This window comes from Chaetodon auriga, chromosome 5 (genome assembly GCF_051107435.1).
Source record: "Chaetodon auriga isolate fChaAug3 chromosome 5, fChaAug3.hap1, whole genome shotgun sequence".
Lineage (NCBI taxonomy): Eukaryota > Metazoa > Chordata > Actinopteri > Chaetodontiformes > Chaetodontidae > Chaetodon > Chaetodon auriga.
The window spans coordinates 27559729-27585392 of NC_135078.1; the positions used below are offsets into that span (position 1 = coordinate 27559729).

Consider the following 25664-nt stretch of genomic DNA (forward strand, 5'->3'; position numbering starts at 1 on the left):
GTCCCATGCTGAACTGCTTTGAAATCTAAACTTTTGAAAACTTTCTTTTACTTTTGTTTATGTGATTCGCCTCATTCCAGCAGACAGATGCAGTAAACCTAAAAAATGACCGGCGTCTTGTTAAAGTGCCTCGTCCTGGCGCTCTGTATCAGCGCGCACAGGCTGTTGGCAGTCCCCCGGGCTGAGGAGGATGATGGATCCGGTGACAGCGCCTCGACCCTGGCCTTTGTGTTCGATGTTACCGGCTCCATGTACGACGATCTGAAACAGGTGATAGAGGGCGCCTCACGGATCCTGGAGAAGACCCTCAACCGGAGGACCAGACCCATTAAAAACTTTGTCCTGGTCCCCTTCCATGACCCAGGTACTCCTACACACCGCTCTCTGAATGAGCTGCAACACAATATTTGCACTTTTTGTGAGTGTGGTCGCCCTGAATTCTTTACGTGTTTGTGAGTTATTGCAGCATTTAACGAATCAGCCAAAATTGTCAGATGGTTTTGCCAGATCCAGGCAGCACAGTAGCCTTCTTTCAGCTTTATTACAAACTCAGCATTTTCGGCATGGGTTCAGGTTTCTTTCCCCCTGCAGCTGTCACTTACACTTTAGTAAATTCAGTTTAACTCTAAAAGATCACAGAAAGAGCAAAGTGCAGCACATGTTTGAACCTGTAGCACAGGTTGTGTTCCAGTAGAAGCCCACGTCCATGCAGCAGCACACTGAAGTCAAACATGGAGCAGGAATATGTGAGCGTTTAGAGCGAGGGGTCTGTGGGACAGGTAAGACTCTTCAACCCCCCGCATCTGTCCTCCTGTATGGGAAAGCTACAGCTTGAAAATAAGAGTGCTCTAATGGGGGAGGGTGTTTGAGCACTGATGAGAAGCATATGCTGTCTGCTTGTGTGTAATTACCCCAATCTCCCCCTACTCACCCCACCCCTCTCCTGCATCCAAACCTCCGGAAAACCCTCGTAGCCCCCAGTTTATCCAGCCAGGGGAGGGGAGGTGGGTGCACTAACACCACACATTGTGTCTGTGTTTAATGTGCCCTGCCCTTGGGGACCTTGTAAACTCCTAAGATTGCATAGAAGCCACGGTGGCTGACAAAGAGGCGTGACGGAGCTGTCAGTGTTTTACCGTCACTCACGAGGAGCAGACAGGGACTTGAAAGCCTCCGCTGTTGGAAAATAGATTGAGAGCGAGTTAGAAATGTCATCAGCTTGACACACGGCTGCAAGCTCTGTATCATTACTCTCACAATGACACTTCAAAATGGTATTTGACAGTTGGAATAACAAGCACAGAGGCAGAGAAATCACGAGGCTCCACCCTACCTGATGAGGGTCTTCTCTGGAGTAATTAGAATGAATGGCTTATGTTTATAGACAACAACGTTCCATAGCGAAAACAATTCATTCTCTGTGCATTGGTTAATGTTTACTACTCCATCGATTGGCCCCAGAAGGCCTCCAAGTAAGTGTCAGGTCCTGACAGGCCCTTATCCATCATGCTGGCCTCTGCTGCCGCTGCTGCTTGAGTCCCGAGGACGACGGCCAGTAGAAAACACCGACTACTGCTGCAGAAAATGATTCCTCTGTCGTCATCCAAACTTTGGCCAGATTTGTGTAAAACAAAGCCTGAACATTGTATTTTTATCGGAGCTCCAGTCTCCTGTGCTGTGCCGAGTGTGTGATTGATATTCATGTCTTGCACAAAAGCTACAGGGCATCGCTGTGGACCTGATAAATTAGACTGTGCGGGCTTAGGAGGAATTTTGAGGCTGCAGATGCTTTGTCTCTGTTTTCAGAGGCTGGACTGCTGAGAGGGGACCGCTTAATCCTTTGTTCTGATTTGTTGTTCTGTTTAGTTTGAAGGAAAATCCAGACAAGTTAGACCTAAGCCCTCATTCGATCTGAATGATTATTGTTAGCCGTACGCTGCTGTATAGCAACCACAACATCTCTTACTGAGCTGATTTGATTTTGTTCTTTCTTTCTGAGTCTCTGTTTTGGAGCTTTGATGACATACCTCTCCAACCCCGCAGATATCGGCCCCGTGTCTATCACCACCGACCCAAAGAAGTTCCAGCAGGATCTGCAAGAGCTGTTCGTCCAGGTGGGAACCAGAACACATGAGCTGATTATCGTATAGGACTGGGACCTCGCTTTAAGCAGGCCTGTGCGATTTTTAATTTAAATATTAACGTTTGCTTTAACTCATGTCCTCGGCACAGCTGAAACATGACGGTTGTTCGAGTATAAAATCCAAAGGAACGAAGTTTAAAGTACGATATTTAAAGTTTATTTCCTCCAGCAGTATCTGATCATGTGTGATTCTGTCACCCAGGGTGGGGGCGACTGTCCTGAGATGAGTATAGGAGCCATAAAGAAAGCCTTGGAGGTTTCCCTGCCTGGATCCTTCATCTACGTCTTCACTGACGCCAGAGCCAAAGACTACCGCCTGAAAAGAGATGTTCTGCAGCTGGTGCAGCTCCGTCAGTCGCAGGTACAGTCTGAGACGCTGTGCAGGGTAGTGAGGACGCCACAGATCAGGGCTGGAGACATAAACACTGCATCAGGCCAATGTTGTATTTTACTAATGTCAAATATCAACTTCAGTCTGGATGAGAATGATACAACAAATGTGTGCATGCATTTCTTAAGTCTGGTGTCGTTAGCAGGAAAATGGTACATTTACGGCTTTGAATGCCAGTCCCACAGAGTTTTGAGTGTCTTTGCATTTGTCACATGCCCTCACAAAAGGAATACAGCGGCATGCTGTGAAAGATCTACATTCCAATGAAGTTCCCCGAGTTTCTTCAAAGTTGCTCTCAGCCTCTACGTGAAGCATGACAATGAGCATTAGCGTCACTTTGGAGCCAACTGAAAGCGAGTCTGCAGAAAGCAAACACTGCACAGTAGTAATCCTCTTAACTCTCCTGCCCCCTTCGTTCCCAGGTGGTATTTGTGTTGACCGGGGACTGTGGGGACCGCTCTCAGCCTGGCTACAGGGCTTATGAGGAGATCGCTGCCACCTCCTCTGGACAGATCTTTCACCTGGACAAGCAGCAGGTCAACGAGGTGAGAGCATGGCACTGACCAAGGCTTCATTAAACCTGCACGTACATAAAAAAAACGTTTCTTAAAGTAGAATTCAGTTGTATGAAAAGGGGTGATAGCAGCTAATGATGAAGAACAGCAGGAGGAAGAGAGACACAAACCCTGTTTGACCTCCTGATGTAATAATAGCGATTTCATTAACAGTAATCAAATAATTCCAAAGCTGATATTGAACTTCCTGGTCATATGATACGGGCGAGTGGCTCTTTTATATCGGAAGCAGCATGTAACGGAAGCCCTGTCTCAGAAGCCAAAGACAGCAGGGCTCACTTCCCAGGCAGACGTAAAAGAAGCCAGAGTTTCCTCTGGAAGAGACACTGGTATCCTGCATGTCAGCACAGGAGGCGGCTGGGCAGCGCTGAGCCGAGGCCAGCAGCTCTGTGCGCCGGTGGCCCACTGAACCTCTGAACTCAGATGTGTTTGTGTGCGTGTGCATGGGTCTGTTTCCTGTCAAGTCATGCTCGCATGTAGCTAAACATATAATGCCTGTGTGTGTGGCAGCTCGGTTCATTATCACTCCATAATCCCGCCAGCTGTTTAAGGAGTGTTTGAATGTCATTTTTGTGTTGCAGTATTAAGGGAATAACAGACGCAATTGACTGTAGCCCTCACACCTCAACCGCTCATGGCTTTGTGCTAATGTAGCCTAAAGTATTTTGACATGTTCTTAATGTACTTTACATTACATGTAAACATGTGCATGCTTATGAACGTAGTTTTCTTGGATCCACATTGAATTACTGTGTCAGTCCTTTTTAGACCTGTGTGATTATAGCACTTGGGTGGCATGCTTTTACCAAATTAATGCAAATCCTTTAATCCTTAAAAACCTCAGAAGTAGTATAAATCTAACCAAAATATTCCGTCTTAATAGCAGTTTAATAAAGTGCAGCCAAATCAAATACACAAAATCTTTTTGTGGTCTCCGTGGGGCGAGGGTGGAGGGAAAACAGACTGCTTATTTTACTCTCTAATCCCAGGATATGATCTGTCATGGCCTCCCTCCTTCCAACACAGCTGCCCAGTGGAGTTGGCTCCAAGTCCTCGCACAACAGCTCATTGTCAGCTCTGCATATCACACTCTCTCCGCTCTTTAAAAATGACTGCTTATGATTAACAAGAGGATAAGCTAACAAGAGCGTGTACAAGAAAGCTTTGCTAATGTGCTGTCAGACTTGGCCCACGATCTGTGCTCCTCATGGTACCAATGCCGTCCTTAGTCATTGGTAGCCTGAAGCGCTGATCAAAAACGAGGGCTGTGATGCTTTAGCTTCCGCATAATGTCCGCTGTGGTTCCTGCTTGCAGACAGAAACGGGATTTGAGAGCAGCATGTAATGAAGATGCAGCTTTGCAGCGGGATATGGCCCGTTGTTGTGTGCTTCTACCCAGCAAGCTGCACATACACTCAACTGAAGTGCCTTGAAGAGTCATTCATAACACGGGCCTTCTGGTTTCCTCATTACATGGATGCAGTAGTGAGTTAAGAGGCTGGTAATGGTTGTCAGACGGACGTCTTCCTTGTTTCCAGTGCTACACAAAGGCACCATCTATGTTTTAGCCTCTTCTCTTAAATACAGCCCACCTGTAGCAGGTAGAGCCTCAGCAGGTGTGTGGAAACTCCCACGCAGAAAGAGCAGGGCTCCATCTGGGACTGATTCACTCTAGTAACCTTTATTTGTAGTGGAACATCATCCTGAAAATTGTGGTTTTTAAACCTGGGTAAGGGCTAGCTGACCCCCACACACTGCGTCAAGCTGCTGGCTTGACCACAGCACGGCCTGTTCTTTTGCAGGTGTTGTACCTGGATGAGTGAGGGGAATACAGCATCACCCCAGCCTTAGCTAACCCGTCTTCTCCGGCCCATCTGTCATGCGTCTATGAATAGCAGAGGGGGGTCCTTCCTGTAACAGCCCTGTAAGCCCGTTCAACTGAGACATGCCGGATGAGGTTTCACAGCACTTCAGATCCTCTGCATTCCCAGTGGTTGAGACAGGGAGTGGCTGCAGAGCTCAGCGTGCTCCTCCAGACCCACCGTGGCCCGGACAGCAAGTCGTCCCATCTCTGCACTCCACTTGCTTTTATCTGAGGTCTGAGGGCAGAGTAATGCCCACTCCTCTCTGCGCTCTTGCATAAGAAATGGACTCTATCCTGGGGCAGATGTAGGTCACTTCGTAGCAGTTTCCTGCTCTGCTGGTGATGGCTGCACATGTGGCAGACATTACAGCTGTTTCCAGTTGTAAAACAGCGAGAGGAACCAGCTGCTGTCAGCACCCAGCGGACCCGACAGACAAAAAGCGAAGGCCTGATAATTAAATTATCAAAGACTTTCCTTGTTTCAGTTTTTGCTCCTTTTCATAAATGTCTTCAAATGTGTTGCCGTTGGCTCCGTCTGCAAGATCCCGCTGCAGAAATGTTTTCAGTTTGTTTCATTACAGATGCAGCTCAGCCATAATGCCTCTGCGTATGAGGTCAAAACAAATACTAGACAGCAGTTGCTTGTTAAGTATTTGGAAGATGGAAGACTGTTGGTCCGCTGTGGCCACTGAAATGAGACTGTGAAATATCAGTGGGCTTTACTGCTTCTGTTTTCATTTTGGAGAAAACAAAAGGAAAACTGTATTCATGCTCCGTACTTTGATAATGATTATACCCAGAAGCTCAAGCACTTGTGAGAACTGAACCTCTGCATTGTCAGATATTTCAGTGGAGAGCCACCGAGGAACATTATCGTCTACATAATGATTGTTTTTGCCATTAAATATAATCAAACTGTCAACCATTATGTCAGACTTTGGGTAATCTTTGCTCTGACTGGTGGAATGACTCATTTAAGAAGTGAGCCTCCTGTAATCCTAACGTGTCACAGTCTGACCTCATCTGGCTTCATAAGCTTAACCAATTCTACAGACAAATGGGAAGCTGCCAGCTGTTTCTGTCCGTAAATGATCCCACATGTAAGTCAGGTTGATACTGTGGAATACACAGTTTAACTGTAAATCTAAAACAAAGCAACCCCCCCATCCATCCACTGCTCTCTATGCTGAGGAAGAAGAGTTATGATTCATAAAAGCTGTGCTGCAGGAGGGGGACCGCTGCATGACAGACTTCCACTGTGAGAGACACTCTTCTGGGAATACATGCTTGAGAGTGCAGAAAACTGTATGTTATCACTTTGACAGTTGAGCTGCTTCACTTTTCCTTTGTTTAGGCAAAATCCCTCTGAGGAATACTTCTGCGATGTAAGAATAGTCCGGAGACAAAGAGCAGCCTGCTGCTTGGGTGGGGAGGAGGTTGGTGGGGACTTTCAGGGGAAGGTCACAGTCGTGTCCTTCCTGTCCTCGTCCTCGCTGTCGAGAGGGATCGGTTTGCGTTTGATGGGTCCCAGCCTCGTCCACTGATGCGTGTGTCTCCGTCAGCGTGATGTCGCTCTGTTACGGTTCTGTGAAGGTGTTTTTCTCTTCCTGTAGGTTTTAAAGTGGGTTGAGGAGACAGTTCAGGCCATGAAGGTCCACCTGCTGTCCTCCAACCACGATGGCGCCCTTGAGAACAAGTGGGAAGTGCCCTTTGACCCCAGTCTTCGAGAGGTCACCGTGTCACTCAGTGGACCAGCACCACAAATCGAGCTCAGCGATCCCTTCGGTAGACACGTTAATGCTGTTTTATTTGCTGCCATGTTCATTCACAAGATGTTCCGTCCTCCTAAATGAGGGATTTTACACTGAAGAGTTGTGGTTCTGTTTTCTTAGGTCGTGTAGTTGGCGTGGAGCAGGGCCTAAAAGAGCTGCTGAACATTCCCAACTCTGCTCGTGTCGTCAACCTGAAGTTTCCCAGACCCGGGGCCTGGAAACTGAAGGTACTGCTCTGCTGACTATATGTTTCTCTGACTACTTTATGACAATGGGCTAACTGAATGCTATTGCTTTGCTCCTGAAGGTGAGCTGCAGCGGGCGCCACACTCTGAGGGTCACAGGAGTCAGCAATCTAGACTTCCGGGCCGGCTTTTCCAGCGTACCTGTTTCAGAGTTCAACCACACCAGAGAGAGGCCAATAAAAGGTGCCGGACTTGTTTCTGTTAGCTTCTTGAGTTAGAGCACCTGCGGAGGATGACCTCATGACAATCTTTCTTCTTCTCTCAGGACTTCCGGCCCACGTTTTGCTGAAATGCACAGGCCTGAAGCCTCCGGGTCAGCTGAGCCATGTGGAGCTCATGTCCGGCTCGGGCCGCTCCTTGCGCACGATCCCCGTGCCCATGCCCTCTGACCTCGGCCAGCAAGGACTGTGGAGTCTCCCGGAGTTCCGCACCCCCTCCCAGAGCTTCTTCATCAAGGTGACAGGCAAAGACGAGGAGGGCTACCGCTTCCAGAGGCTGTCCAGTGTCTCCTACACCAACATCGTTCCAGGCGAGACAACCCCCTTCCTGCAGACGCATGTCCCTAAAGCAACTCCACAGTGTCTCTCACACCTCATCAATCTCTCTGTTGACCTTTAACCTTTGCTTCCTCCCTTGTGTAGATCCCCCAGTTGTGAGCATGCCTGATGTGGTGAAGGGCTTCTACATGCAGCCCGCTGTGATTGGCTGCTCGGTGGAGAGTGACATTCCCTACAGGCTAAGATTTACCAGAAATGGGATTACACTGGGAGAGGAGAAGTTCTTCCAGTGAGTCTTTCCTCTCTTTGCTCGGCAGCCTGTAACATTTGGCTCACCTTCCTTCAGATTTCCTCAGATGCTGCAGCTTCATGCACCCATTAACTGCTGTAAAAAACACTAATTAGGTCACTCACTACTCTTACCAGTGAGCATGCCTGTAAAACATTAGTTCTGCTACACTCTTGTGTTTTATTGGCTCATCTGTCAGGAAACTGGTACACACATTCAATTTCGTGAACATTACATATTCGATTGTGTCATCTTGAATAATTAACAAAGCGCCTATTCTTTCTTGGTGTTGACACTCTGCTTTGAATTACGTTCATGAAGTGAAGCTGACTTGTGGTGAAAACTATTCCCAGTGTGTGTGTGCCAGAGTTAGTAATTGAATATGATGTAAAATAGGATCTTGTTGTCATACTGCAGCTAACGAGCCAAGCATGTCATTGTGTCAGGAACTCTGCCATAGCATCATGGGAGATAGCCCACGCTTCAGCTGAGGACGAAGGCCTGTATGAGTGCATAGCACAGAGCAGCGCTGGACAGGGACGCGCCTTAACACAGTTGACTGTTAGAGGTATGTCACACACATAAAACAATGCAAGCACACACACCTCCTTAGATGTTCTGGCTGCATGCATCACAGTCGCAGCAAGGCTTTGAACGGAGTTCCAGCCGTTTTTTATTTCCCATTCGTGGCTGAAACATCAACATGATGCGAAACACGCCAACACAAACATTTCTAAGAAACTAAACTATTTCTGCACTGTTTGTTCACCGCTGATAACGCCAGTTTGATGTTTTGCTTGTGTTAAAAAACAGAGCCTCCTCCGGTGCTGAAGCCGGCGGTGAATGTGACTTCCTCCGTGGGCGGCGTGGCTGTGCTGTCCTGCCAGGTGGAAGGCTCCATGCGCCATAACTTGACCTGGGACCGAGCGGGTCGTACCATCCGGGCCCGAGCAGGGAGGGTGAGGTTGCTGTCCGACGGGTCCTTGCAAATCAGCGGGGTGCGGACTCAGGATGCTGGGGAGTACCGCTGTGTGGCCACCAATGCCCACGGAGACAGCAGAATCACCGTGTGGCTTCTCGTCCCAGGTACGGTAGCACCATAACCTGCAGGTCGTCTGCTTAAACGCTTAACACACCGGGGCCTCATGGCTCCTCTCAGGCCCCCGTCATCTGTTTTCCATTATTGGCTTAGCCTCCTCGCAGTCAGATTGAGGCACTTCCTCGTCAGAAAATGTTCCTGATCAGCCAGAACTGATGCGTGTTGAAAAGTGTGGCCTCTATTGTGGGCATTCGCTCAGATGTTTGCAATGAATTTCAAAAACAGCCAAATAAATGTGCAACTTTTCCTCACTCTGATCCCCCAGTCATGAAGTCAGACATGGAGCGCTGGTAATGTCATTGTAGCCCACATCATCAGGAGTTTACTGTTGTTAAACTGTGATTGGGAAGTTATAAATGACATCATGCAGCCATGTCGAGGCCCTGAGTCATCGTCAGCATTTTGCCTCTGTTTGACTCCAATCATAGAGGCTCCCTCTGTGGTGGTTCACCCCCAGAACCAGGCCTTCTCCCGAGGGGATGAGATCCGCCTCGTCTGCTCCGCGTCCGGCTCCCCCCCTCCCCAGCTCTTCTGGAGCCATGGAAACATGTTCCTCACTAATCGGCCGAGGTAAGGGAACCCTCAGCCCACTCAACACCTCCGGCGCAGAGGTCTCCGACATCATTACTTTCCACTTTAACTGCATGTGCGATTGCCACATCTTGTTTGCATCACTGCTTAGCTTTACATCCTCTGATGTAAAATATTGTTTCCAAACCACGAGTGCTTTATATGTCTGCATAAGATACATATTCACAGAAACATTTCCCTCATGATACCCAAGACGAACAGAAATGTTTCGGGATGAACTGCTGATTAACATCTGCACATGTAATCAGAGAGAGTCAACAAACATGAACTCTGTTGCCTGCATGAAACAGGTTGAGTCTAACCCAACATGGAGTTCTGACCATAAGAGGAGCCCTCCCAGAGGATGCTGGGAACTACACATGTCTGGCAACCAATGAAGCTGGGACCGCCTCTCAGTCTGTGTCACTTACGTTTGCAGGTAAGTCAGGATGTCGCTCTCGCAGATGTCAGTTTGAGGATGAAAATCTGAAGCAGTTTTTTCAAATTTCTGTGCTGAATGATAATTTCTGTTGGAATTAATTTTCAGACTTCAAATAAAGCAGCACTCTTTTGTCTGCGTTGTTTATTATTCTTCGGGAGCATTTGTTTTGAATCACTCTGTGAATGATAGATATCCACCGTGAGCTGAGCACCGGCTCAGAGTCGAGCGCAAGCGAGTGAGGCCACATGCTGGCCTGTCTCACACAATGGGATATTTTTCTCTCCTTGTTTTGTGAGTGCTGACAGTTGTAGGCCTGAAGTTGCCGTCATGGCATGTCAGTTAGAGGCTGACAGAAACCTCAACACTGATGGACTGTGGCAGCCTTTTCCTGGGGCGTGCTGGTATTATACACAGTTTTGTCTCTGAATGTCATTTTTAACAACATTGATCTGTCAAGGCTGCGAGAGCCTTGTAAGATAGATCATCTCATCCTTTCAGCTCAGCTGTCTGCCTGAACCAGAATCACCTTTCACACAGAACTCTGTGTGTGTGTGTGTGTGTGTGTGTGTGTGTGTGTGTGTGTGTGTGTGTGTGTGAGAGAGTGTGTGTTTAAGCAACATTATTTTACTGTTATTTCCATGCATAGTAGCAGTACATGCACATCTGTTAAACTGCAATAAAATAAGAATTCTTTCTTTCCAGAGTTGCCCACGATAACAGTGGCACAGCAGGCCGTGCTTGTCTCCGTTGGTGGTGATGCGACACTGGAGTGTCAAGCCACAGGCGTCCCCCCTCCTCTCGTCCACTGGTTCAAAGGTAAGTCAAGGTTACAAACAGTGTGGACGTAAGAGAGACGGAGGAAATGACCGCTGGGCTTGTTTCATGCGTGTTTCAGGTGAGCTTGAGGTGGGCTCCGCTCCGTTCGTCGAGCAGGATGTCCATCGCGGCACCCTGCACATTCGGGGGGTGCAGGAGGTGGACGCCGGTCAGTACAGCTGTGTGGCCAGCAGCTCTGCCGGAACCTCTGCTGGCACCGTCACTCTGGAGGTTGGAGGTGAGTCCGCGCTTCGGTGTTCCACATAAAGCTTATTTTTCTCTCAAAATCTACACAAAGGCAAATTCACTCTTCCTGCACAGCGGGCCCATTGTTCTCTGAGGCACCGGTTGACGTGACAGCTAACGTAGGGGAGAATATCACCCTCCCTTGCGTCGCCAGAGGTTTCCCGCAGCCGACAGTGACCTGGTACAGACAGGACGGCAGGCGGATTCTTACAAAGACAGACAGCCACAGTAGAACAACGCAGCTGGAGAACGGACATCTTCTAATCCAGAGTGAGTTATCCATGAAACACTATCACTGCAAAGAGCTTTGGTCTGCGGCGCAGGCTAATACAGCTTCGTGGCTGCCTTGCACTGACTGGCATGGCTGAAATTTTCTGAGTGATTATATATAGACGAGGTGCAGCCTTTCATATTAAATTCGGCTAACATTTTCTTAAGAGAGGGAGGCAACGGGATGTCATTGCCATCTGTAAAGTTGTACTAGGTAGACAGCTCTCACAACATTAAGTGTCCGTCCTGCTAAAAGCACTTCATCCGCTCTGTGAAAGACTTGCTGGAAGAGTGACACGTCACTTTAGTGGCATTAATCATTCTGCAAGAGGAGAGGCTCCTTTGTCCATTTATTCCTCCTTCATTATGAGACAAGGGGAATTTCAATCATGAACTCTGGAGGCCTTTCTGCCTGTAATATGACTAATCTTGGCCACTGAAGGTGATCCTTTGTGCTCCTGGGACTAAATGTTTCTAGTGTGTGTAGCACTATATTGGAGAGGAATGGACATATTTGCATGGGCTGCTTCTGACATGGTTTCCATTTGTGACTGCCGTGTGACCTAATTACCTCAATCTGTTGCAGATGGCTTTGTTTTTTTTTACCATCTATTGTTCTAGAAAATATTTCTATCGTTATTGTTTCGCACACACAAACCGTCCCTCGCCATTCTGCTCCTCACTTCTTACTTTAATGTCTTGTCATCACCTATTTAATCACGAGAAGTGAATCATATGTTGATCTTCCAACATGTGATCTCCAGAGAATTTGGTGGGACATGTGTGTCAGCAGGCTGGCAGCTGAGCCAAACCCATTAATCCCATTATTTTCTATTTTTAACTCTTAATTACAGCGCAGTCAAACCAATAATACCACTTGTTATTGAGCAGAGGTCTTAACTGCTATCAGCATGGACTTATTTTTCTGAATAAGTAAGTGTAGAGATGCTGCAGGTCTCAGATGTACAGATGGTGCAGATTTTGTTTCCTCACTGCTGCTTTGCTGTTTGACTGCAGGTGTCTGGCTGGATGATGAAGGGCTGTACATCTGCGAGGCTAAGAACCAGTTTGGAACCATCAAAACCGAGGCCAGAGTCGCTGTCACTGGACTGGGTAGGCTTGTCTGAGCCCTCTTATCTTTCTACACTACAATGTGTTTTAGAGACAATGGCAGCAGCTCCAATTCTGAATGCGGCCTTAAAATACTTTCACATTTTCCTGCTCTTGTTCAGTATTTTTGTCTTTATGCTTCCTTCCTTCCTTCCTTCCTTCCTGCAGAGCCCCCTCTCCTGGCCCAAGGTGCCCCCATCATCAGCACTGGCATCGGTCAGTCCCTGAGTATTCCCTGCATGCTGTTGGATGGAATACCTCTTCCAGAGAGACACTGGTCCCAAAATGGAAAACCTGTAAGACTGACCAGTATTTAACCTTCAAATAGGCATCACACATACAGTCTCAATGTTCCTCTGTGACAGCACTAATTTTTCTTCTGCACAGATTCAGCTGAGTGGGAGGATGTTTGTAAGGAGTGATGGCAGTTTACACATTGAAAGAGCCGTCCCAGAGGATGCTGGGACATATGTCTGCACGGCGGTGAATGTAGCAGGCTCCATGAACATCACAGTCAGCCTGGAGGTGCACGGTAAATGCACATGTTAGAGGAATAGCAGGACATTTTGAAAGGTTATTGGCTTTCTTGCCAAAAATTTGATGAGAAGATCAATAGCAGATGATTAGCTTAGCTTGGCTAGCCGGGCTCCGTCCAAAGGTAACCTGTGGATACTCCAGCAAGTCAATCACTGGCCAAGACATAGTTCCAGAGACGTTACCACAAATCGTTGTTTTTACATGGATTACACAAGTGAGATATACGTAATCCTGTGAGCTTTGGAGGTGCTGCCCGGTACATTTTTTAATCCATGCTGGTGGCGTGGCTCTATGAATATCAACTGATTTGGTTTATGGCCAAATTTATAGAAACAAATGATATTCCCATCAGACTCAGGTGAACAGAAGCCGAGAACGGCCCTGCTTTTTTTTTTTTTTTTTTTATGCTGTTATCTCGAGATCACGAGTTAATTATTCTGTTATCCATTTTTAGATAACAATGCTCGTTTTCTTGTTATAATGAGTTAATTCATCAAAGCAAAAGGCAGATTTTCTGACATAACGAGATAATTTATCATAGGACTCATAAGAGTCGACAGTTCTTGGCCTCTGTACAGTTACACATTGTATTTAGTTCTAATTAGTGTTATCATGCTAGAATGCTAGAATGCGGTGCCAGGCCAGCTGTTTCCCCTGCTTTCAGTGTCTATGCTAAGCTAAGCTAAGCTAAGCTAAGATAAGCGTCTCCTGGCTCTAGCTTCGTCTTCAGCATACAGACATGAGAGCGGTGTCAATCTTCTCATCTAATTCTCAGCAACAAAAGCAAATGAGTCTGTTTCCCAAACTGTTTCTTTAAGTCTCCTTTGCTGCTTACAGCCTCTCAGTGCTGAGACTCTGACAGGTTTAGACCTTATTTTATGGTCTGGACAGTCAGGTCAACAATGTGCTGACTCAGTACGGAAAACAACAATATGTCAATGAGGTGACCACCTGCTGTCATCGTAGTGAGAGGGTTCATTTACTGCGTGCTTTGATGAAAGGCTCGTTTTGTTCATAAGCACGTAATGACAGACAGGCCAGATTACGCTTCATCATCGGTTTGTAATGAAGAAATGCCTCGAGCGCCGATCCTGCTGGCCGGCTAAGGCCGGCGATAATGCCGTGGGCCCGCTTCTTTACGGCCAGTCAGACAGCTGTGCTTTGTGACCTACTTCTTCCACAGTGCCTCCTGAGATCAACGCTGGTCCGTACCACTACATAGCCAACGAGGGCGTAGCCATCACACTGTCATGCGAGGCCAGCGGAGTTCCCAAGCCAAACGTTGTCTGGTCCAAGGTAGGATGTCACACTCTCAGTCGAAATCTACTTTTCTTAATGATTGCTTTGGCTGCATCCCATAAACCCATCATGCAGCCAAAGCATGACTAATTGCTAGTTCTTTTTCCCACATTATCGACTGAGGGTCCCACTTTGTGTTCATTCGTCTTAATATTAATCATCATGAAGGCTGTAGAAGTAATAGTTACATGAAACAGGTTACAATCAAACAAAAAATCAATATCCAGTCCTGATGATGATGGGATCTGGATTCTTCTTCATCAGTAGGCTATTAATATAATCAGTGCCAGCGTTATGACAGTGAGGATCATCCTCAGATAATAATGCATTCTCTGAAGATTTTCTCTTAGTAATTACTTGAGATTCAATTTTATTTTGCATCCTCATCGGTCAATTATTCAGGACCTTTATTTTTCCCGTCTGCCTTATTTTTCTGTGATCTGTCATAACAACGCTCGAACAATACCACCAACAGTAACAGTCTGCACTGCAATCAGGATTTGATTAGCCTGACCAGGAAGGAGGTAGCCATGGTAACTCTGCCATATTGCTGCTTGACAGTGAGAAATCAGCCAGGATGTAATTGTACCTTTGGAATCCATTTAAAACCTTTCTTGCAGAACCTTCCAGTTCAACACCTGAGTGAAAAAAAAGAATCGTGTCCCGAGGAGAAAGCCGTAAAGGTTGTGTGCAACCAGGCTGAACTGGTGAAAAGTCAGCAGGCTTTACCCTCACAGAATGAATGAATGAATGAATGAATGAATGAATGAATGAATGAACCTTATCATCAGACAACACTGACACTGACTATAATACGATCATATGAGGCTCATTAATGACTTTTCTACAAGTAGGTGATCAATTATAGAGGAGTATTGAATGGGTTTGTCCACCGTAGCCATTAAAAGCATCAATGATATCAGTGTAAACACCCCTCGCCGTTACACATTCAGCATGACTTCATGAGGTCAGCGTGCTGTTGTGTCCTGCATCTTGTTGAGCTGAACCAGATTCGACTTTCTTGCTTTCTTCCCCAAAAACGTACTCTTGAGTCGAGTAAATTTCTTTTCTTGTCAGATAAAAGTGAATCTGTAAAAGCAATTTTATGTTCAAAGTGAGCGCGTGTGCAGCAGGCTGGATTCTTGTGTGCTCGCATTGGGGATAGAGAGCGAGTTAAAGGGGTGCTCTGTAATTACATTAGACATCAAAGGTCGGGCTGTAAACTCTACGCTAAGCTTCGCGTCCCTGCGCTGTTGTGCAGACGGCTTTTATCTACAGTATACTCTGTCTGCTCTTTTGCCTGCTGTTCCTGCAGGGGAGGCAGCCTCTGCCCAGGGACCACTCCTCTCTGCAGTCTGGGCCTGGTGGAAACCTTCACATCCCCCACCCCTCCACTGACGACGCAGGCATCTACATCTGCACCGCCACCAGTCCTGTGGGCTACGCCAGCCGAGAGATCCAGCTCAGTGTCAACAGTAAGCAAATAAATGTCGGACCGCAGTCTCCCAAACATGGCAGTGTTTGATTTCACAAAGGCTCACCTCTGTCTACAGACTGTGTGATATTCGAGAGCGTGACGTCCTGTTTAGAAAGCAGGTTGAACGTGAAGACGACGTGGTGTTCTTACTCTTCTTCTCTCTTCCTCTCCTGCAGCTATGCCGCAGATAATGGGCGTGAGTGGCCATGACAACATAGTGAAAATGGCTGCAGAGGTGGGAACAGAGGTTGTTCTCCCATGTGAGGCCCAGGGGAGTCCCTCTCCACAAGTCACATGGAGCAGAAATGGGCATCCCATCCCCCCTGTGACAGCTGGGTAAGAGGAAGTCTGACCTCACTTGGGTAATGAAGCAGTAAAATTAGTTAAACATCATGTAACAGAAGACATAAGTTCCCACCATACCTTACCTCTGACTTAGCTACCATCTGAGTCAGCTTTGAGCAGGGTCCCTGCCTGAAGCTGGCCGCCATTCAAAGCTGCTGCTCATGTTTGGAGTTGATTTAGTGATGCCTTTTGAAGGGCAGCTAGGCAGAGGCAGCAACCGTCTGCCGGAGAGCTGTGTGGGGGCTTCGCTCGTTGGCTAAACTGAGGAGGAACATCTGGTCCCACATGGTTCGCTGATTCCCGGCTTTCATGTGTGGTCACTCTGGGTGCAGACAGGCTGGCTGACTCGACGCAGACTGGATAGATGACAGCCAGGCTCTCCGGGCCAGACACCAGACCCAATGGTTTTGGGTAGATAGAAGAATGACGGAGTGGGTTGAAAGCTGCGGTGACTCAGATACTGTATGAAGGAAAAGGTGGGGGTGGAGCGGGGGTGCCAGGAAGAGGGGAGGAAAACGAACTGACAGAGGAAGAGATACAAGCGCTGTCTGCCTGATGTTCGGATTCCCCGGGGTGCTTCAACAGTAAAACAACATGCTGACTCTTTACTAGGCCTGTCTGATGAGAATAACACACCTCTGTGAACTACCCCCACATCAGCCACTGCTTTGCATATACAGGACCTGCGGAAACAAGCACCCTGTGAAGGAGAGAGATTCGGCTACTCTCTGTGGGTCACAGGAAACGACCAGGGGCTGCTGATTGTTGAAATAACTTAAAGCAGTGGGCGGTAAGATTTCTGCCATGGCCGTGTAATCGGCTGGTGCTGACAAAAAGACAGGAGGCGGGTGGTGAAGACAGAGCTGTTGAACTCTGAGTCAGTGGATTTGTTCACTCTAGACCTAATCCTGATGAGGCCAATTTGTCCCAGTTAGTCTTTGTGTCAGACTGTGTGCACAGATGACTTGACACCAGTGTGGGGAGTGATGGGTGGCGGGGGGGGGTGCTTCAGTCCTCGCAGCGGCATTGCAGCGCTGCAGTGTGAGCTCAGGCTGACCACTGCAGAGGCAGTCGTCATTTGGTTCAATGTTAGACGCTGCTGCCTGTCCTCAGGCTGTCTGAGGAGGTGGGGGAGCCACATTAAACCATATGTGCAGCTGATATAGAGAGCTCTTTGTGCTTCGGTTTCCACTCGCATGAATATGTTATTGTTATAATTCAGTTGCTTAGCACACACACTTATCTAAGATAAATCACAGAGGTGTGTTTACACTGGTGTGTATTATGCATTTATACAGCTGGATAGCTTCTGGTGCAGTTCAGGTTACCGCACACCCCTTGAAAGCTGCTGACCTACATTAAAGTACTTCTAACCTACATTAAGTGCTGTGTGTTTTTGCTCCAAATCAAATTTTTTGGAGTGGAGGTTAGTGTATATGATCACCTCCATCTGTCCACTTGTTCGTCTGTGACAGACAGATAGAAAAGGAATGGCTGGTTTGACGTAAACTTTGCTTTCCACATGGCCATTTAATTTTCAAATGATCTGTATTTCCTGACCCTTTAGTGATGAATGCACAATAGTTGCTGCACATATTATTGAAATGCATTCTGTGGTGAGCCTATGACCTTTAGCACGGCGATGTCATCAGGTCAAACTCTGGCTACACTCCGACGCTGTAATTAGCCTGGACAATGGTAATTGTGAAAGGAACAGCTCACTAGGGAGATTACTCGGCCCTGGCTATGGTCCAGACTCCACTTAGAGCTTTTTTTGTTCATAACTTCCGTCCATCACAAATCCACTTTTCTTTATTGCGACCAAACAACACAAATGCAAAGACGCCACCAACAGCTTTACAGTCTTTCATCATTGTATTGTTTTCACTTCCTCTCATGCTTTGTTTTGTATTTTGAGCTTATAATGGACGGTGTAGCATTATGCCCCATTCTTTTGACAAACTGCTGAAAATTTGTACATATTATCGGATTATTTCACACTCTAATGAACCACTTCATCAATGCGCCCCTGGCAGTGGTTGTCCTGGGAATTCACTGTCTGAATCTGTTTACAGGAACTGTAATCATCAGCTCATCTTCACTAAAAATAGCACCAGAAGCAAAACTCCACCTTGAAATTTGTCCTCGCAGACACACAATTATCAAACTTCATATCAAAATGTACATTAGTGCCATGCTGTATATGCAGTAGTATTGGCTGCCCGATTCAATAAACACCTGCAGCCTTTATAAATAATTTACTATTTATGTGCTCATATTCTGTAGATGTATCTGTGCTTCACAATGTAAATAGGACACTAGAGGAAAATATCGCTTCAAAACAGGAAAACTTCTCCCAAAACACCGTGGCTGTAGATCTTCAGTGACTCATAAAGTGTTGTGTTTTCTCCATCTCTTTGCCCTTGACCCCTAACCACTCCCCAGGTTCACTGTTTTGCCTTCGGGCTCTCTGAGGATCACCGATGTGCGCCTGATTGATAGTAAACTGTACACCTGCACTGCAGAAAACCCAGCAGGCAACGTGTCCCTGAGCTACAATTTACACATTCAAGGTAACTCTGCAGGGCTTCATTAGAAAGTTAACTTCTTAGAGACCTTCACACTTGAGGTTTCAAAATGCTGCTGATAGATTCCATGTGAATGCATCACTTCGAACGTGTGTAGAATATATGAGATCTGTAAATAAACAGCTGTGTGACAGATATTGAGAGACATGTTTGTTTTTGTCTGCAGCTAAGCCCAGAATTCAGCCAGCACCGTCCCTCCTGAAAGCCCTGATCGGCCAGAGAGTGACTCTGCCATGTGTGGTCCAGGGAGAACCGAGCCCTGAGGTCACTTGGTTTCATAATGGACTTCCTGTTGGGGTCAAGAACACGACGCCCCTGAGGATCCAGCAGGTCACCCTCGATGACCAGGGCATTTACCAGTGTGTGGCCAGGAACAGCGCTGGACAGGAGACTTTAGAGATCAAGCTGGAAATTCTTGGTGAATATCGGCACTTAAGTTCTTCATATCGTGTTTGTTCGAATTAACAAAATCTATTGAAATAACCATTTCTTGGCACATGTGACATGAACATTTATATATGCTGACAGTGAAGTGAAACACGTCTGACGGAGTGTACTGGCCCTTTAAAAAGCCCTTTAAGCAGCCTTTGAGACAATGTGGCCAAATGTGCTGAATCATGTCTTCTTGCCATCAGAGGGGTTCCTCAGGGGTCTATTCTTGGTCCATTACTATTTTCATTACACATAAATAACATTATTCTTCATAATCAGTACTTCAATGCCCACTTTTATGCAAATTATAGATTTATATGCCTCTGGGGCTCCTACTCATCTCCACTCTGTGTTTAATGCTCTTTTAATATCCCTACTACTAAATGTGAATAAAATCAAGTACATGTGTACGTGCTAACCTTGGCATAGCTATTATGCATCTTTTAAATGAACTGAACTTAAAACTGGACTCGTTCCACTTGGAGATTTTAAGACTTCACCATCTGACGTTTATTTTTTACGACTCTTGTAATTACTTTTATTGATTCCTTAACTCATTGATGTTTGGTTTTTGGCTTTAGACGTGTTGTTCTTGCATGCCGGCTGTGTGTTTGTCCTTTGTGTTCAGGTCTCTCCTGAAAAAGAGATCTTGATCTGGATGAGACTACCTGATTAAATATAGTTAGAGGTTCATGTCGGCACTGTCTGGCCATCAGAGTTCCATGATGAGCTGAGAGGACCTCACACCTACACCTACAGCAAGATGCCCAGCAGGCGTTTTCTCACTCTAACCCTTATTAATACCTCTGACTCATTACACTTTAGATTTAATGTTCATTGAATCAACTGGCCTTGCACTTTCAACCAGCACTAAACATCTTTTTCTGCCCTCACAGAGGCCCCCTCCTTTGCAGAACCCGGGGATGCCATCATGGAGAAAACAGCCAACAGCAAGGTCATCATCCCTTGTCGTGCTGAAGGTACGAGATGAGTCACAGATGAGTCAGACTGAAAGAGTAGGGCAATCAAAGGTGTGGCGTTTTGACGAGACGCAATTTACAGGGTCTGACTAAAGTTTTGGGGCGTAAAGTGGATGTGTCTTTTCTAGTTTGTTTTTATGACAAGGAGAATATTACACTTTAAATGTAGGACAGATATGTGGAGTTGTGCAGCATCAAAGGAATGCTTCGCTGTCACTGCAGACTCCTGGTTGTCAAACCTTGAAAAAAGATCCTCGCCATCTTAAAAGGCGCCGCGCCTTTTTATCGCAGCACCCAGAGACACGCTGTTGTCTATATATTTTAACATCTCTGTGTGAGCATGGGAGTATCCTGGAGGGATGTGGAGAGCTCGCTGTTTTATGAAAACACAGCAAGTGTCTGTATATGTCTGTAGATGCACTGATAGATACCTCCGACAGCCCGTGAAGCAGGTATTGTTTGTGTGGAGTCGAGCCATGGTAACCATCTCGGTGAGAGAAGGTGAGGACTGTGTCTAATGTGGAGCAACAGCTGGAACATCAGCCTGCCTGCTGCCTCAGTGAGCCACATCTGCTTTCCTCTGCGTGGGGGCCTGCTGGGAGAGGAATCCTAATTACAGGCTGCTGCTGGCAGATGAAGGACAGAGATGTCTGAGGTGCACCGTGAAGCACAGGAAGAGGAAGGTGAAGCCGCACTAGTCCTCTTTCCATCCAAGTCATACCACCAGACAGCAGGCAGGCAGGCAGGCCTCAGAGGGCTCACACAGAAATACCCGATGCTGACAGCCCAGAGAGGCAGCCGGCAGCAGGAAACGAGGATCCCCTCATTGTTCTCCTGAGATCTATCTGTATCAGGAAGATAAAACACGGGTCTCCGCCAGAGGGATACCATTAATTCACCAACAAGCACATTGCATTTGATAGAGGTAATTATTTGGGAAACACATGGAAGAGATAATCTCTGACTTCGTCAGCCCAAGCAAATAAATTCAAAGTCTACTAATGAGATCTGTTAACATCCAAAATAGAACATCTGTATGCGTTTCCTCTGAGCAATGAGATAATGAATTCGCCTCAGAGCTCCTTAACTGTGAACACATGTAGAAGAAACGGACGATAACATCACCTTTGCTCGAGCTGCGTCCCCTGCGGTTCGTGTTTTTTGGATTGAGGAGGGGCTCTGCGTTTGATTTGCCGTCCTCGTCTGTGGTGTTTGTATATGTAACACCTCTGTAAATAGACAGAGCCGTGGCATTTGGATCGCTCCACTGCACTGCTCTTTCACTGCGACTCGCTGCTCTGTCGCTGGTGTGTTGGGCACAAAGTCCTTTACCTTTTCCCTCATTCCACCCGTCTCCTCTTGACCATTTCCAGCTCTCCTCCACCCAGTAATCCACAGAACACACCTGTTTCAGGCTCCAGTGCCTTTGAACTGCTTGTTCAACCCTCCTGTTCTTACGGCTCAAGACTCTCGCTGCAGTGTTTGGTAATAAATCTTGATGCGAGTGTTTTAAAGCGTACGTCTTGCATCTCTCCAGCATACCGTGCCTTACTTCTTTATGGGACTCTGACCTTGAAATCTTAAGCTTGCAGGCTAGAAGGACTCTAACCATTTTGGCATGGTCTCTCCTGCTGCTCTGCTGTCCAATAGATAAATGTAGAGCTGGCTTTTTCTAGTCTGGGCTGCTTGCCCATTAAGTTCTCTTGTAGAGAGGCAGAGAGATGGAAATAACTTTTCTTTCTGTCAGACGTGATCAATAAATCTCAGTTTATACTCACTCTGAATTCTTTTCTCGTCCCCTCACCTGCAGGTTCACCTCGTCCCAAAGTGCGCTGGTTCAAGAACGGCCTGGAGATACATCCTAGACAATCAGAGTTTTCTGTGGCGAGGGACGGCGCTCTCGTAATTAGCACGGCGTCTGCCAGCCACAGCGGGGACTTCAAGTGTGTGGCGACCAATGAGGCGGGCTCTGTGGAGAGGAAGACGAGGCTGAAAGTAAACGGTGGGATTTCAGTTCGCCCTGCTCTTCATCCTGATGACAGAATACCTGAACCTGAAGTGAAACATAGATCAAACACAAATCTGTCTTCTGCACTTCTTTAGTTCCCCCAGAGATCCAAGACGATGGCCAGCCGCTGAACCTCACTGTCACCTTGAAGCAGCCTCTCACTCTGGGCTGCGACGCCTTTGGGATCCCCTCCCCAACAATCGCCTGGACCAAAGACGGCCATCCTGTGAGTTCTTTCACCCTGAATTCCAATTTACAGTAAATTTAGTTTTGGGCTGCATATTAACATATCTTGCTGATATCTAGCTGTACATCGCCACCAAGTGGTCATCGTTCTAACTACAGTGAAACACTGAGGATGCACTAAAGTGATTTCTGTACATGCAGGTGGACAGTCCTGGGGTGTACCTGCAGAATGGGAACAGGATGCTGAGAATCTACAGAGTTCAGCCAGAACATGCAGGAAGATTTTCCTGCACAGCTCAAAACTCAGCTGGAGAGGCCCGCAGGGAATACAACATTGTGGTGCAAGGTGAGCTCATAAACCAGCTGTCACACTGGTATTTAGTATGAGTAAGAATAGAGTCGGGGGAAAAGACAGATTTAAGGATGCCTTCTACATCTAGAAGAGAGTTAAAAGCCATCAGTGGATTTAGAAACCTCCTGGAACAGCAGTCTAAAGCCCCCAAAGAGCTTAAACCGTTTAATTAAACTTTAATACTCATCTTACTGGAGCATACATCCTGAGAGTTGTCATTCTCCTCACACCTACAAAGGCTAGCCATTAATGTCAATGCTTATGATCACAGACATCAATGGGTTTTATTCCCCATCTTATTTTACATAATTTTTTATCCCTGGTTTTATGTCCATTCTGTCTTTTCTGTGTGAAGCACTCACTTGGTGCACGTTATTTCACTCTGAGCTGCAGCTCCTGTATGAAAGGTGATTTACAAATAATATCTAAAGGAGTCTCTTTTAGTCATTTTAAAAGCAATCACAATCTCATTCATATCATAAATACTTCAAACCATGTGAAATAACCAGTGTGTTTCTGATGTGTGCGCACTGTTAAAGCCCCGCCAGTGATCTCAGGAACATCCCGACTGCAGGAGCTGACCGTGGCGCTGGGGCAGGAGGTGGAGTTTCAGTGTCGGGTTAGCGGACGTCCAGCACCCAGAGTGGAATGGAGCCGCGATGGAGAGTAAGCGTCAGTTTATTGATGTGACATTCAGCGCCAGGCGCGGGATGCAGCATCCATAGTATTGATTTGATCCACCATTCCTTCCTCTCTCTCTCCAGGGTTCTGTCCCGTGATGGAGACCCCCATGTGGAGTTTCTGGAAGATGGCCAGGTGCTGAAGGTGAAGTCAGTGCGACTGAGGGACCAGGGGCTTTACCAGTGTCTGGCCAGTAACAACGCAGGAACTCAGATGCGCCAGTTCAGACTCACAGTTCAAGGTCTCTGCTTTTCCTCCCACTTCATCTAAGACACAAAGCACAACCACACTGGCCTGAATTCAGTTTATATACTCATTTATTTTCTCTCTACACAAAATATTCAAGTACAGAAAAAAGCAAAGAAAAAAATCTTTTAAAAGTTATCAGGATATTGAGCTGGTTTCAGTGTTTTAAGAAAGACAACAACTAAACAGAATATTTAATGCATGTGCAGATGTGGCCTCTACCGCACTGCCTGGTCTATGAGCACACACTGAATTCTCTTTATGGAGAGGACTTCTGTGTCACCTTAAGACCATGTGCTGTAATTAGCCAAAGTGTTGCACTCCAGGTCAACCCTCTGAGGATCTGTTCATTCTGTGCTATTAACCAGTAAAACTCTTACTGGCCGTTAAACATTAGTGTATTGTCGGTTTTTCTCCAGCTCCCCCGACTATCAAGGGCCCCAATGAGACCTCAGAGGTGTCAGTGGTGCTGGGCTTCCCCACAGTCCTCCCCTGTGATGTTGAGGGCTCACCCACACCCAGTATCACCTGGTTAAAGGACAACCAGCCCATCGTGTCCAGTCCCCAGCTGACGTACACCCGTGGCGGGCAGGCGCTGCGACTGGGCTCAGCACAGGGAGACAGCAGCGGCCTCTACACCTGCAGGGCCACAAATCCGGCCGGCACCGCCATCAAACATTATTCTCTGAGTGTTCTGGGTAAGAAACATCTGCAGCACTTACAAAATAAAGTGCCTGAGACAGAACTTTTAACGATGCATCTGTTTTTTGTTTTTTTTCAGTCCCACCACAGATTGAAGGAGACTCTACATCCTTAACGTTTGGAGGTCAGGAAGAGAAAGTACGGATCAACGGGAGTTTAACTCTCTCCTGCCTGACCAAAGGCTTCCCTGAGCCCAAGGTTCACTGGTTCAAAGACGGACAGGTTGGTGTGTCATCCTTGCCATCCCTGCGCTGCTCTTAGACCCACAAACATGTGCTTCTGAGGGGATTTTAATGGAACACGTCCAGCCTCTACTGGCAGCCAGCACAAACTGCAACAGCCTCAACATGACTGACGTTCTCTTGCACAAACCTCCTCCACTTTCCTGATTTTGTGCGATGACTAAGCTAGTTAATTATAGCAAAGACATAGAAGAAGAAGAATGCAGTGACTAAATATCATGATGTAAAATACTGTAATGCAGGGCTCCTGCAGGAAAATCACGAGGATGAAGGGGATTTTGGATTCATATAGCATTTGATTTTTTTCCTAAATGGGGGTGGAGGAATTGTTTTATTGTTATGATTTTATTGTAAAACACATCAGAGGCTGAAAATTGTGTTTTAATTTCTGATCTCTATTCTCATTTTTGATATAAGGCAGGAAAATCACAACATTGCTGGACAGCTTTAAAAATAGGATGGAAATCAATGCAGCAGAACCAGAGATATCGTCTTCTTTATTCTTCCTCGTCAAAACCTGGTTGCCTACATTACCCATAATGCAACTTGACCACAGTTCAATCAGAGATTCATGTCTGCTATGCTAATAGTGGCTAATGTTTTGACACTGCTCAAAGAAAGACTCTTGAAGACACAGATTGTTATGAACACCTGGACATCATCTCATGTATTCTCTTTGTCTTTAGCTGCTGACTGGAAACATCCATGCTGGTCTTCAGGAGAATGGCCACTTCCTGGTTATAGAGAACGCCATGCTGTCCCATGAGGGCCAGTACACCTGTGTGGTCACCAACTCTGCAGGAGAGGACAAGAGAGATTTTCGTGTCACCATTCAGGGTGTGTACGGTTAAATCTGTGCATTTGTGCTCTGTATCAGGATTGGATGTGCTCTCAAACTGTGGTTTACACTTTTTGGTAACTTGCAGATGTGATATAAGAAGACATTTGTGGAAAAAAAAAAAAACTTCTTGAATGGTGACTTGACACAAGTCTTGTCTTGGCAGTTCCTCCGATCTTTCACCGGGTGACTAACAGAGAAGCAGCCTGGGGTCTGGGACATGAGGATGATGATAAAGAGGACATGGTGGAGAAGAGGGAGGTGGTCCTGGGCCACTCAATCAGCCTGTCCTGTGAGAGTAATGCCATCCCCCCGCCCAAGCTCAGCTGGTACAAAGATGGACGAAAACTCACCTCTGGCGATGGAGTGGTGCTGCTTCCAGGTCAGAGGGGACTCCTTTCTGTGTGATCTCAGTTCAGACC

General features: G+C 46.7%; 1 protein-coding gene across 1 annotated transcript in view; it reads left to right on the top strand.

Moving 5' to 3' along the window:
• Positions 1-105: 105 nt before the first annotated feature.
• The window catches only part of hmcn2 (hemicentin 2), a 43020-nt gene continuing 17461 nt past the window's right edge, over positions 106-25664 (top strand). Inside the window, exons 1-34 of the mRNA XM_076730895.1 lie at positions 106-364; positions 2044-2114; positions 2346-2504; positions 2957-3079; positions 6587-6758; positions 6866-6972; positions 7053-7173; positions 7256-7519; positions 7632-7776; positions 8223-8344; positions 8590-8862; positions 9304-9445; positions 9757-9884; positions 10590-10703; positions 10783-10941; positions 11025-11219; positions 12237-12332; positions 12498-12625; positions 12717-12861; positions 14050-14162; positions 15481-15640; positions 15819-15978; positions 18433-18560; positions 18742-18993; positions 19904-19987; positions 21798-21989; positions 22091-22221; positions 22383-22527; positions 23073-23199; positions 23298-23455; positions 23880-24158; positions 24242-24384; positions 25091-25241; positions 25409-25624. Coding sequence (XP_076587010.1) covers positions 106-364; positions 2044-2114; positions 2346-2504; positions 2957-3079; positions 6587-6758; positions 6866-6972; positions 7053-7173; positions 7256-7519; positions 7632-7776; positions 8223-8344; positions 8590-8862; positions 9304-9445; positions 9757-9884; positions 10590-10703; positions 10783-10941; positions 11025-11219; positions 12237-12332; positions 12498-12625; positions 12717-12861; positions 14050-14162; positions 15481-15640; positions 15819-15978; positions 18433-18560; positions 18742-18993; positions 19904-19987; positions 21798-21989; positions 22091-22221; positions 22383-22527; positions 23073-23199; positions 23298-23455; positions 23880-24158; positions 24242-24384; positions 25091-25241; positions 25409-25624 — 5362 coding nt within the window. The remainder of the gene's footprint in view (positions 365-2043; positions 2115-2345; positions 2505-2956; positions 3080-6586; positions 6759-6865; positions 6973-7052; positions 7174-7255; positions 7520-7631; positions 7777-8222; positions 8345-8589; positions 8863-9303; positions 9446-9756; positions 9885-10589; positions 10704-10782; positions 10942-11024; positions 11220-12236; positions 12333-12497; positions 12626-12716; positions 12862-14049; positions 14163-15480; positions 15641-15818; positions 15979-18432; positions 18561-18741; positions 18994-19903; positions 19988-21797; positions 21990-22090; positions 22222-22382; positions 22528-23072; positions 23200-23297; positions 23456-23879; positions 24159-24241; positions 24385-25090; positions 25242-25408; positions 25625-25664) is intronic.